Here is a 12,594-nt window from a genome sequence, read left to right on the forward strand (position 1 = left end):
ACCGAGCATGTGACCCGGGATGGTGGCTTGAGGTTGCTGTGATGTGAAATACACACTGGTTCTCATAGTATAGAAAAGGTAATGTGGCTCTGGCCTGTGTGGCTCAGTGGTTAGAGCCGCACACCCAAGGGTTGGGTCACAGGTTTGATTCTCAGTCAAGGGCACGTACCTGGGTTGCAGGTTTGATCTCTGGTCCCAGTTGGGGCGAATGTGGGAGGCAACCAATCTACGTGTCTCTCTGACACTGATGTTTCTTTCTCTCTCTCTCCTCCTTCCTCCCTCCTCCCTCCCACTCTTTCTAAAAAAACAATGGAAAAAATATATCCTTGGGGGAAGATTAACAACACAAAAAAAGAATGTGAAATATCTGAATAACTTACACTGATTCTACGCTGAAATGGTAATATTTTGGATACATTGGGTTAAATGAAATGCATTATTAAAATTAAATTCTACTGTTTCTTTCTTAATGTGGCCACCGGAACACGTGAAGCTTACATTCTATTTTTACTGGAGAGTGATGGTCTAAATGAAAGGCGAGGGCCATGCGGCAGGAGGCTCCAGGTAAGGAGAGACCCGCCCCTACACCATGCTGGCACATGCACGCGCTCTCAGGTCGAGGGAAAGGACACAAGCCGCTGCAAAGTTACAAATTTATTGGTCTGGAAATAAATACAAATATCTCATTAAGAAACTCCTCTGGAAAGACTTGTACACAACAGTTTTCTGTCTGGATTCAGCCACCCCTGCCCTGACCCCTGACCCTCCGCACAAGGTCAGGGAAGCCTCCCAGGTGGTAGGTGGCAGGTGAACTGAATCAACATCCCTCAAGCTACCTGCGAGGCTTGATGACGTCATTCCATCAACTCTAGGGTCCCGGAAACCACGAGGTCCCAGGGGCTGTTTCACAACGTCCCACTCACTCTGATCAAACTTCCTGTAAGATCCATGGTTAGCCGAAACGAAAATCAAAAGGCAGTAGTAGTATAGGAACTTGACGTCACCTAAAAATGTCAGTGGTGCCGCCCCGTCCAGAGGAAGGAGGTTAGAGGGGCGGGAGGAGTGGGAGGCAGGAGAGGGAAGGACATCCCATGGAATGCACATTCTAGAACCTTTACGTCTGCTCAGCCACCACTCCCCAGCTGAACCCCGACCTGGTACAAAAGCAAAGAGGTCTGTCTGAAGACCCAGGAATGTCACTAGATCAGAAACCTTGGGCCGTCAAGCTCAGATGCAACCCCAGTTGTCAAAGGTTTAACTCAAGCACATAAGAATCCTGGAAACCAGGGTGGGATCAACTGAAATCACAACTACACTGGATTCCATCACGGCCACGAGGGATCTCTTACTTACATCTAGTACCCAAACCCCACCCCACCCCAGCACCTCTGCCCACTGCAGGGAGAGGCATGGCAACCAGCTGCAGCTGCTCGGAAGGTCCCCTCCTGAAGGAAAGCAACCACGTGTTTAGAGGACCTTCCCCATGAATGAAATAACCGCTCGTCATGTATTTGGGGTGGAAGCAGGGGCTGAGGGGGAACAGGCAGAGAGCAGAGCCAAAGCCTTACACCCATGATACCAAATGCTTGCCCACTGGTGGTGGTTGTTGTTGCAAAGCCAGGAGGTTTTATTGCCCGCTTCTGTGTTCATTAAAAAAAATGTCAGAAAAGCAGGCTTGTATGCTTTGGCATTTAAAAGTGTATATGTGCATAAACTTTAAAAATCTATGTCAAGTTAACTACGTAGATTTACTTTTCCAAACTCTTCAAACCTCCACGTAAATTCCACCTCTTTTCCCGCTTCCTGTTTCGCCTCAATGAGCAGCCCTCGATTCGCCGCTCTCCTCCCCAAACCAGAGAGGGTTTTGTTTCCAGAAACTGGGTCGGTTTGTCGTTAGCTGGAGGGGAAACAGAGCAGGTGGGCTGGACTCCTGACAAATGCCCCTTAGAACCAGGTGTCCAGGTCGACCCAGGCTTGGGTTCATGAAGCTTTTACTGCTCTGTTTCTTGTGTCGGGCAGCTGGGCGTCTCTGAGGGAGGGGAAGACAGTGACCACCGGGCCACTCGGTAATGCAAACGGGACACTGAGATGCAGCTTTTCCTTTGGTGCACCCTGCCTGGCCCTGGGAAGGGGTGCCCTGGACAAATCCCATCTAACATTGTCATCACCAGAGCTCACTCTTTCAAAATAAGCTTTGGATTAATACCGAGTTACGTGAGGTGTGGCAGGCAGGGGGCGGGAAGGGGTGGAGGAGGGGGGAGCTACAGTGAACCCACAGTCCAGGGGCGGCTGTCCATGCAGGCCGCCTAGCAGGACACCTCCATGGACTTGGGCCCGGCGCTGTTCCCAGTGGCACCAGAGTTGGGGGTGATGTCCAGGCGGGCGCCCTCGCTGGTGTGGGAGCGGCTGCGGGTGCCCTCGTTGGTGTGGGAGCGGCTGCGGGTGCCCTCGCTGGTGTGGGAGCGGCTGCGGGCACCCTCCAGGGATGTGACACTGGAGCCCGAGGCCGTGCGGGACCGCATCAGGCGGGTCATGCTGGCAGAGGGCACTGGGGAGAGAAGAGAGGACCAGTCAGGGGTGGGAGGGTGCTAGAGGCAGCTGCACACCAGCAGCGGGACCTCCTCTGTGCTCGACCTGGCCGAGCATCTCTGTCCCACCCATCCTCGCAGTGATCCAGACATGGGGCCCCGTCATCCGATATTAGCTCACAGGGGTGGACAGTGAGGCCCCGATGGGGTAAGGACATGCGGCAATGACGCTGCCATCTTGAACCCATAGCTGAATCTGAATCCCAATTCTGCCACTTGCTTAACAGCTGTGTGACTTTAGGGGCATCCCTCTCTAAGCCCTCCGGTCCCACCTATAAAATGGGGACACTAACACGGACCCCATAGGGTCAGCGCCCATGTGTACCTACCACCCTGTACAGTCAACAAGCACTCGGATGTGGAGGGCCTTCAAGGTCAGACGGACTAATCCCTGCCGCCCTGGGTGGGGAAACTGAGGCCACACAGAGCATTTGTGGCAGAGCCGTCAGTGTCACCTTTTCCCGAGAAGCCTGTGAGCGTCTACGAACTGTCAAGGGTGCTCTCCATTCTTTGGGGCTTAAAACACCCTTGTACATGGCAGGTGGCTGGTAAAATGGAATGAAGACAAAACAGTCCCCCCATCTGTATGGGGTTGAATAGTGCCCCCCAAATTCATGTCCATTGGAATCTCAGAATGTAGCCTGATTTGGGAAGACGGTCTTTGCAGATATATTAAGTTAAGGCAGGTCACAGTGGACCAGGTGGGTTCTGATGCAATGGCTGTTGTCCTTCCAAGACGAGGACACCAAGGCCCAGACACACAGAGGAGAGGCCATGTGGAGAACAGAAGTTAAGATCAGAGCGATGCGGCCACAAGCCACGGACCACCCAGGACCCAGAAGCTTGGAAGAGGCAAGGAAGGAATCTTCTAGAACCTTTTGAAGGGAGCGCGGCCCTGCCCACATCCTCACTTGGACTTCTGGCTTTTAGCACTGTTGTACCGTGAGAGAATACATTTCTGTCATTTTCAGCCACCTGGTTTGTGGGGATCTGTTGTGGCAGCCACACTAGCTAACTGAAATATCCCAGCCAAGGCCACAGGAACAGCGGACGTCACCTGAGGCAGCCGAAGCATACACATGCACGTCCGGTGACATCATTCACTCAGTGGCATGCACGTGGGCTTTCTGGGGCGGACGCCCACATGCAGAATCAACCCCGCTGTACTGATTCCCTTCTCAGCTACAGGATGGCACCATGGAAGCGAAGGGCCGGTCACGCCGGCCTGCCATCGAGCAGGCGCTCAATGAATGATCAATTTCTTTTGCTTTGGTTGAGGCCTCTGGGCTCTAGCTCTTCCTGTTGTCACCCCTATAACTTGAGGATGCTTTGGCTGATGTGGGGGGACAAACAATGCCTGCCTTTCGCTTCCCTTCTCCCCAGAATACGGTTTGAAAGCAGAAATCCGAACCCAGAGGAGGCCAAGACAAAGGAGTCACGATTCACACCCTGCAAGGTAAACATGGGCCGCCCAGCGCTATGGCTCTGCTTTTGTCTGCACTTTCCCACCCCACACACAGAGCAGTCAGACCCTCAGGCAGATGGCTTCTGTTGGAAGAGGGCACCTGGGGACATGAATCCCGCCCAAAGCATATAAATCAGGTTCGTCTGCTGTCGGCCTCGCTAGAAATGAAACACGGCTGAGGTCAGTCTTAGGACTGTGGTCAGACATACCGTTACTATTTTAAAGGAGCAAATAATTTAAGTCTCATCAGAAGTACAAAGACTTCTAGTTAAGATGGGCACATACATTATAATTCCAAGCAGTAGACAGAAAGAGCCAGAGAAACCACATCAGGGCCAGAGCCTCAGGGGCTACACCACCGGGCAGCGCTGCACCACCACCTGGTCGAATGCTTACACTTGGTCTTGGCTGTCCGGTCATGGACTGCGTTTCTGGAAAGGACTGCGTGTGTCTGATGAAGAAACTATAACCATGGCACGTTCTTGAATTATGTGCTCTTATCCTTCCAGTCCCTAATCTAATGTCTAATGGTTTAGAAAAGACGCTCTCTCTCCTTAATATAAGCAACTTTATCACCCACTTATTATGATCATTATAGTTTTTAAAGAACTTTCACAGATCCCCTCCCTGCTCCTTGCTTAATCTCTCAAAGCCTTGCTTTCATCACTTGTAAAATGAGAATAAGAATATCTCACAGGCCCGGGCCAGTGTGGCTCAGTTGGTTGAGCATCGACCCATGAACCAGGAGGTTGATGGTTTGATTCCAGGTCAGGGCACATGCCCGGATTTCCATGGTTTCATTGTTTGTTGTCTTCTTGGGGCTTAAAAGGATAGTCTTCACCTAAATCTAAAAATACTCCCTGGTGTGAAACAACTTCTGCTCAGCAGTGGAGGTAGAATGAGCCACTATGGCATCAAGGAGACACTGCCCGACCTCACACCCTCCCTGCACCTTATTGTTTCTCCCCCTGACCTGCCCAGGTGTTACAGAATTCTCATCCAAACCTGGTTTGGGCATCACATCCCCAACTCCCACACCTGCTCCTCGGCCCGCCACCTGCTGGGAAATGCCCTACTTACTGTATCCCATGCCCTGCACGAAGTACTTGAAGGCCTCAGCAAGCTTGGCTGGCTGCAAGAAAAAAGAAGGGACAGTGACATCAGTCACAGGTGGTCCGGATCATGAATGGCCACATGAGCTGTGCCTGTGGTCACCTTCATTAAAGACCCTGGCCCAAGAGAGAAGGCCACCAAGTGTTGGTGGGATAATAAATGAAAGGCAAGGAAACATAACGAGGCAACTATAGGGAGCGAAATCAGCTTTGGCCGGGGAGAAAAAGTCAGATTCGCTTCACAACTGCGGGAGCTTGGTCAAGTGACGTGACCTGCATGAGCCAGTTCTTGCACCTGTAAGATTAGGACCATGAGCCACACCTGCCTCTGAGGGTTTCTGTAAAGAAGGCTATATGAGATGACCCAGGGTGTCCTACTCAACATCTAGAATGTAAGTAAGGGCATCAACATCACGTGCCCCTCATGGGGTAAAGGCTTTGCAGCACTGCCTCATTTTCTCCCGACAGTGACCTTATGAGGTTAGTGCTCTTTCACGCACATTTCATAGCTGAACAGGCTTGGACAGGTAAACACTCCAGCCAAGGTCCTACAGTTGATTAGCGGTGAGTCCTGAAGATTAACACAGGGCTCTCCATGCTCTCAAGGCATTCGCTCTCAGCCTCCACAGCAGGCCGGCTGGCTGGGAGGAGAAAGGGCGAAGGGCGGATAGGTAGATGACAGAGAGATAGAGAGATCGATAGAGAGTAGATAGTAGAGACAGGGAAAAAATATTGATGGAAGGAAGAAAGCAAGAAAGGACAGGAAAAAGGAAAGATGGACGGATGGATAGAAAGCAGTGGAAAGAAGAAAGTACAGATGGATGGATAGTTGGACAGATAAACCAATTAATAAACTGGGTTACTTTAAGTAAAATGAGTTGGGAATGCTGAGAAAACACCCAGTTCTACCAATTCCTCTCAAAAATTAAATTTAATCAGAACTGGGAGATGGGCATGCTCTGCCTCTCGGGAGCACGCCTGGGCCTTTCCCTCCCTCTTCTTCCCCCAGGAGCACACCTTTTGCTTTCTCTCTCCTAAGCTCCAAGGGCCCCTCTTCTGGCTCTGTTGCTTGTTTCCTGAGCCTATGCAGCCCAGCAGCCCAGCGGGTCCCTTCTACTACCTCTGTAACTTTTTAAATAAACGTTCTCTTATAATTTAAAAAACAAACAAACTGGGAAATGAATGAATAAGTAAAGGTCACATTTACAGTCTAATTAACCCCAACTTTCCAATGCACTTCACTGGATCTGTTCTGCTTCTGGGAATCTCACTTCGGGCAGAAGTCATCGGTCCCTGCCCACCTCCACCAACTCCTGCCATGATTCTACAAAGAGCCAAAGACATTCAAAAGAGAGACTGATCACACTGCCCTCTGGGGCTCCTGTGACAATGGTAAGAAAGTGTCAGGAGCTGCAGGTTGGGGCTGCAGAGAGCCAGGGAGGTCTCAACCTGGTCGAGGGAAGCAGGAGTCTGGGCCCAGGTTGGGCCCCCCTGGGGGGTGCTCAGCAGGCGGCTCGGGTCAGGTGGAGGGGCAATGGCTCCATCACTGAGGCACAGGCCTCCTCTCACAATAGCACCTGGGCAGGGCTCTACCGGGAGCCCACCTGTTCCCTATCAAGTGGGCAAAACATGCAACAGCTAAAATGTTGAAAGTATCTTTGCTCTTGTCTAGTGGGAGCAGAGGAAACAGGCACAGAAAGTCTAAGAGAGCCTCCTAATGCCATTGTGCCCACGCTTCTGTGCAGAGTTCTGGAGTAAAATGCCACTGTGAGATGGGACAGAGCAATGAGCCCAGATCCAGTGTCTGCCTGGTGCAGAATTCTGCTGGGACTGCCCCGAGCGCCACTCGGCCTCCTCTCAGACGCCCATGAAATACTTCCCTACCCCACACTAAGACTGTTTCCTGTTGGGACAGCTCCACCTAAGATTTTATTCTGCACCTCAATGGACATCAAAGCCATCATCTTCTCACTGGGGGACTCAGAGCTAAGACTCTCCCTTTTCTATCAGACAACCCTTGAAATTGGAAGGGCCACATGAATCAAAGAACTGACCCCGTGTACATGGAGAAACTCCTTCTAGCAGCACATGGAAATCCTGTGGTCTCTGGGGTTGGGCAGGCCTAGATTCTGGTCCACAATTGCCAAGCTGTGTCCACTGGACAGACCCCCTCACCCCCGTGGACCCCAGTGTCATCTACTCCGCAGGGGGTTCCGGGGGAAATGAGTACTCATGTACAAGCACAGTTTATAAATGGTAACAGGTTCATCAGAAGTCATGGGGAGGTGGGGGATGAGCAGGCAGTGAGGGGAAAGGCAGTAACAGGTCTCAGGGGCACATGCCTCCACCTGGGGAGCGGTGACAGGTAGAACTCACCTGGGAGATCTGCGGGAGGCCACCACAGTCCGCCATCTGGAAGAGAAAGAAGCTGGTTAGTGCCAAAAACCTCAGTGGATGTGACCTCTTGCTCTGTGAACCAGCTCCAAATGGGCATCCACCCTGCCCACTGCCCTGCCTGCTGAGGGGAGCTGGGCACATTACAGGTGGGAAATGCCCAGCGCCACCTGACAAGGCTGTTTTCATTACTATCTGCCTCAGCATTGTGCTGTGTCTTAGCCACCGTGGCTTGTACCTTTTGATATGCCAAGCACTCTGCTAGGCCCTGTCAACAGTTTTACTCTGTTCCCTGAGAACCCTGGAAGGTAGACTGTACCTTCTGAGAGGCAGCAGCTGGGAGCCAGACAGAGCTGGAGGAACTGCACGAGGCCCTGGGCACACATGTCCTGTACAGACTCCCTCAGGAGGAAACTGCCAGACTGGAGACCTCAGGCCTCACAGGGCTCCTGATGGGCTACCCCTGGGAAATGTGTTCACTTCCCAAGTTGCTACTAAAACACCAAACCTAAAGCCATTGGCACTTATGAAAGCTGCTCCAGGCATGTGGGCGCATTTACCCAGGAGTAAATGAATGGGGCCCTGGCTCAGGAGCACTTGGCAGCAGGGTGAGGATGGCTTCAGGGGAAACAGACCAGAAGGCATGAGAGTGGCTGACGCTGGGCCACCCTACAGCCCAGTCTCAAGGTCAGACCCCAAGGGTGACAGGCTGTAGCCTGTAGACCCCTGGGGTCCCACAGAGGGATCCTCTCATCTTAACTCTCATCTTACCAGCCAGCACCCAATAGATGCTTGTGAACAGATATTTCAAATAATTATTTCTATAATTTCTGACCACCAGCTCTGCCTAAACCAGGCACAACTCAATTTTTGCAGAAAAGTTAAGAGTTTCTAAGAACAAGTGCAAACTCTCATAGCTTTTCCTGTACCTTGAGGAGAGTGGTCTTCGTTGGGTCCAATTTTGAGTTGCACTCCACCTAGACAAGGAAAGCGAGGAGAAATTTGTCAGTTTTCTACCTGGAGCCAAAGTCATAGCCTTTCCCCGTTCCCTGCCACCATCATCAGAGGCTCCTATATTCCCCTGGCATAGAAGAAAGAATGTGGGCTTTGGGATTAAACAGATGCGGTTTCTATTCCAGCCCTGCCATTCCCAGCTGTGTGACCTCAGACAGGTTACTTAACTTCTTTGAGCCTCAGTTTCTTCATCAATAAAATGAGGTTAACCTATTTTAAGGGATTGTTATGAAGACTACCTAAAATATAGAAGGTGCTCTAGAAATATTCACCAAATAAGTGGCCTTGTTTAACTCCCTGAGACCAGTGAGTCTCAGTCCCCAGTCCCAACCACCATTCTTCAAATGAGATCACCTCCACCAAGCTAGTTTCTCTCTTCAATGTCAATGATGCTCTTAAGAGTACACCCAGAACTGCGCAGAATACCGACTTGTAACCTGTGATGTTCAAAGTTCCCATGGTAGAACTATCATCTACCTCGATGTGAACAATGTATCTCTATTGATGCATCCCATGATCATGTCCAGTGGGTTAGATGATAACAAAGTCATGATTCATGGAGACACCCAGGTCATTATGAAATGAATGACTGAGGATCCTGCTCTGCAGCCCACTGCACAAGGCATGTCACCACTGTAAGACTCTGCTTCATAGCCCCTAAGTCTCCCATGTCCCCAGCTATGCGGATGTTGGAAAGGTGGAGTCCTTGCTTTGTCTCCACAACACTACAGGTAGGAATTAAAGGGTGAAATGAGCCAGAAAACCTTGCTTAAGCCCAGCTCCCCAGATGCCTCTTTTCCTGCCAGACAATGAGGTACCAACCAGGTCTCCCAAATGGGAGGAAAGTCTCTTGGCCAGGAAGCCAAGTGGAAAACACGCTCATAGAAACAAGCCAATGGGAGGCAGATGGGTGGGTGAGGGGGCCTAGGAGAGGAGACAGAGCGCCCACTGCCAAGCAATCAGGGCTGACAGTCACCAGGGAAAGAGGCTGGTGGCTGGGCCCTCTGCCCAAAGGCCAGCATGGCATTTAGAAGATGTCACCTGCCCTGATGGGGGCAGAGGAAAGGAAGGAGGTGGGCAGGGAAACTTTATACAAAGCCAATCGGATTTGGACTGCTGAGTTAAACACATAACCCGTGGTTGATTTCTACATACCACAGCATCCACAGCAGGAGAACTGTCCCCAACCACCAACAAAACAGGACACCTGGGGGCAGGGAGAAAAGGGGGAATTAGCACAGGGTTCATTTAAAGATTCTCACATTCCCAAGCCTGCCAATGTTCTAAAAAAATTATTTTGGTTTCCCCACTACCCTTTGCTCATTTTCCTTCATCCTCCCTCCACCCTCTGCTTTGTTCTTAGAATAACTAGGCTGGTAAGTCATTTACACCTTAGTATGAATTTCACCAGAGAATTTCTATGCCTGACGTTTTTATTTTAAACACCCTGTCCTCAAGGAAGGATGAGTAGGACTTGGTCAGCAATCAAGATCAGAGACAAAAAGGACATGGCTGACAAAGAAGATGGCACGTGCCACGTTCAGGTGTCTGATAATGTGGTTCACTCAAGGAACTATAAAATGACACCTAGTTCATATTGGTGGAATACAGCTGCTTATTCCCAAGACTGTCTTCTAGATTAATAGGGCACTTCAGGGTGGGTCCTGAGCCTCATTCAGCCCCAGGCTCTGGGAGGCAAAGCCAACGTAGTATTGAACGTGAAGTAGGTGCTTAATCAATTCTGTTCAAAGTGCGGTCAGCACTTCTCTGAGATCCAAGGCTCCAACCTAGGTCTCGGGGCCACCCTGGGAACTGCACAGGGAGAAGAAGAGGGAGACTGGCTCGTGCCCAGTCCCTAGGTAGGACACATCCAGTTCTCAATTGATGACCATGTCCTGGCAGAAAGAAGGCCCTGCCAGCAAGCAAACTACACAGTGGTGGTGAGAAAAGCTACTCACTGCAGGGTAACTGTGTGCACTCCTGGCATGGGTCGCTCAATCTCCAGGTCCCGACGGCTACAGACAACAAAAGCACCATTAATTACACCAGGAGGCCCGCCACCCAGAGGAAGCCCCTCCCACTGAGCCAAACCCAGGCAGGTCCTGCCATTGGCCATTCTGTTCTGGCAAACCACACACATGTCAGCCTATGTGAGGTCACGTGGCTTTCAGGACACCACAGCCTCCTGGGGTCCATAAAAGTGGCTTCAGGGTCATTTCCTATGGAGCCCACCACATGGTCTCCAATGTGTTTTTTTCTTTTTACAAGAATACAAATCATGTCCTCTGCCAAAGAAGGTCCCTACCTTCCCAGAGCCCCCACCTGGCCAATGGCTAGCCCCCCAAATAGTCTCTGCTTCCACCCTTAGTCTGAGCCTGACTCTCACACCCAACTCCAAGTCCTATGCTCTCCATGGTCCCCTGCGGGTGCCCACGGCCCAGCCAACAGCCTGACCCACTCTAGTCTCAGAAAGCAGTTGCTGAATAAATGAACTGCTCAGCCCGTGTCCTCACTTACCCCCTGGGGGTAGCACCCTTCCCTCCCACGCTGAGCAGCTGGGAGGATGGTAAGAGGAAATGAACACTGGACTTCCTCACAGACACTAGTGCCCATCATGAAGTCATGTTAGTAACAGGAGAGGACAGAAAGACAGAGCCCATGAGCTCATTTCTGGCCCCATGGGAGCAGGGCAGAGCTGGTGGGGCAGGTTGAGTGAGTTCCCTGGGGATTCCAGGCTTCTGGCTGGCACCCCAAGCTGTCCCCTCCCCTAGGTGAGCTCCAGACAGGCACTCAGTTATGGATAAGAGGGTTGCACCCTTGCCAAAGGCTGTGTGCAGGTATTACTTACCCTGGGAATGACTCAGCCACCACCCAGCAGCCTCTCTGGACCCCCCCCCCCCCAAGTGCTTTGCTTTTCTCTCTCTAAGCAGTCCTCACATCTGTCCTTTCCCATGGTCACCATGGACACAGGTACATACTTCCAACCCTTTGAGGGCATGATTGTCCCACTCTATTTGATTCCCCGGGATCTGGAGTGGTAGCTCAGCTCCTTGCAAAGTGCTCAAAACTCCAGGAGACACCTTACTAAGGATACTCCGTACTAATAATCTGTCTGCTCAAATTCGGGAGCTGCCTCTACTGCTAATGTCGCAACCCCCCTCTGCCTCACCCCATGTTCCAGACCCACGAAAGGAGCCCGATATAAAAGGCCGTGCTGTGGCCGCGGCACCCCTACCTGTTGTAGGCGTTGATGAACAGGTGCAGGTTGCCAGGGTTCATGTCGTTAATGATGTGCTGGCGATAGGTGTGGACAACCTCCACGTTGCTCTGCATTTCCTCCTGCAGCAGAGAGGGAGAAACGTCTTTCACTGACACTGTGGCCTTGGGCTAGTCCCAGGCCTCTCCACTCTCCAGGTCATTCAGGTACACAGGGAAGGCATTGATGCCTGAGGCACGAGACTGAGACCGCACTGGAGCCTACAGAAGCTTTCAGGGCAGCGGACCCACACCCAGACGCAGGCAGACTCCCGAACACCAGCAGGTAGGGTAAAGGAGCACAGCCCTAGCCAGGCAAAGCAGGCCCTCGGGCTCAGGCCTGGAGTTTGGATTTGAAGTCAGTCCTCCTGGATCTAGAGCTTGACTCTGTAGGGGTTCAGAACAAGCCACCCCAAGATGTGCCTCGGTGGGGTGCAAGTTATTTTGAGCAACCAAGACTGTGGGAGCTTGAAAGAAACTTCGGCTGCTCCCCCTCCCCCAGCTTAAATTTCTAGAAGAATTAAAATCATTAGTTTGGCCCAATGTAAGAATTATCACCGGAAGTGACTTTACCTACCTGTGCTGTAGGCAAACTACTAATTACTGAACATGTGCTCTCCCTGCAGTGACCCTATGAAGCCTCAAAGTGCACGACCGCATCCCTAGCTCAGAGTGTCAAATATACCTCAATTTCCCTTTCTCTCTCTGGTCCCCCGTGTACGAGGGGTCCCCATACATAGGTATATAGTTAAATTTGGTCGTTTTC

General features: G+C 51.4%; 1 protein-coding gene across 3 annotated transcripts in view; it reads right to left on the reverse strand.

Annotated features, from left to right (window-relative positions):
- Positions 1 to 641: 641 nt before the first annotated feature.
- Positions 642 to 12,594, reverse strand: part of NDRG1 (N-myc downstream regulated 1) — a 43,126-nt gene continuing 31,173 nt past the window's right edge. For all 3 annotated transcript variants that reach the window (XM_081117417.1, XM_081117416.1, XM_081117418.1), the window contains exons 10-16: positions 11,809 to 11,912; positions 10,532 to 10,588; positions 9,729 to 9,780; positions 8,489 to 8,536; positions 7,542 to 7,577; positions 5,134 to 5,185; positions 642 to 2,548 (exon numbers count right to left, since the gene is read on the reverse strand). In XM_081117417.1, the coding sequence (XP_080973543.1) occupies positions 2,307 to 2,548; positions 5,134 to 5,185; positions 7,542 to 7,577; positions 8,489 to 8,536; positions 9,729 to 9,780; positions 10,532 to 10,588; positions 11,809 to 11,912 (591 nt within the window). In that variant the 3' untranslated portion in view covers positions 642 to 2,306. The remainder of the gene's footprint in view (positions 2,549 to 5,133; positions 5,186 to 7,541; positions 7,578 to 8,488; positions 8,537 to 9,728; positions 9,781 to 10,531; positions 10,589 to 11,808; positions 11,913 to 12,594) is intronic.

This window comes from Miniopterus schreibersii (genome assembly GCF_964146895.1).
Source record: "Miniopterus schreibersii genome assembly, chromosome: 17".
NCBI classification, from domain to species: Eukaryota; Metazoa; Chordata; class Mammalia; order Chiroptera; family Miniopteridae; genus Miniopterus; species Miniopterus schreibersii.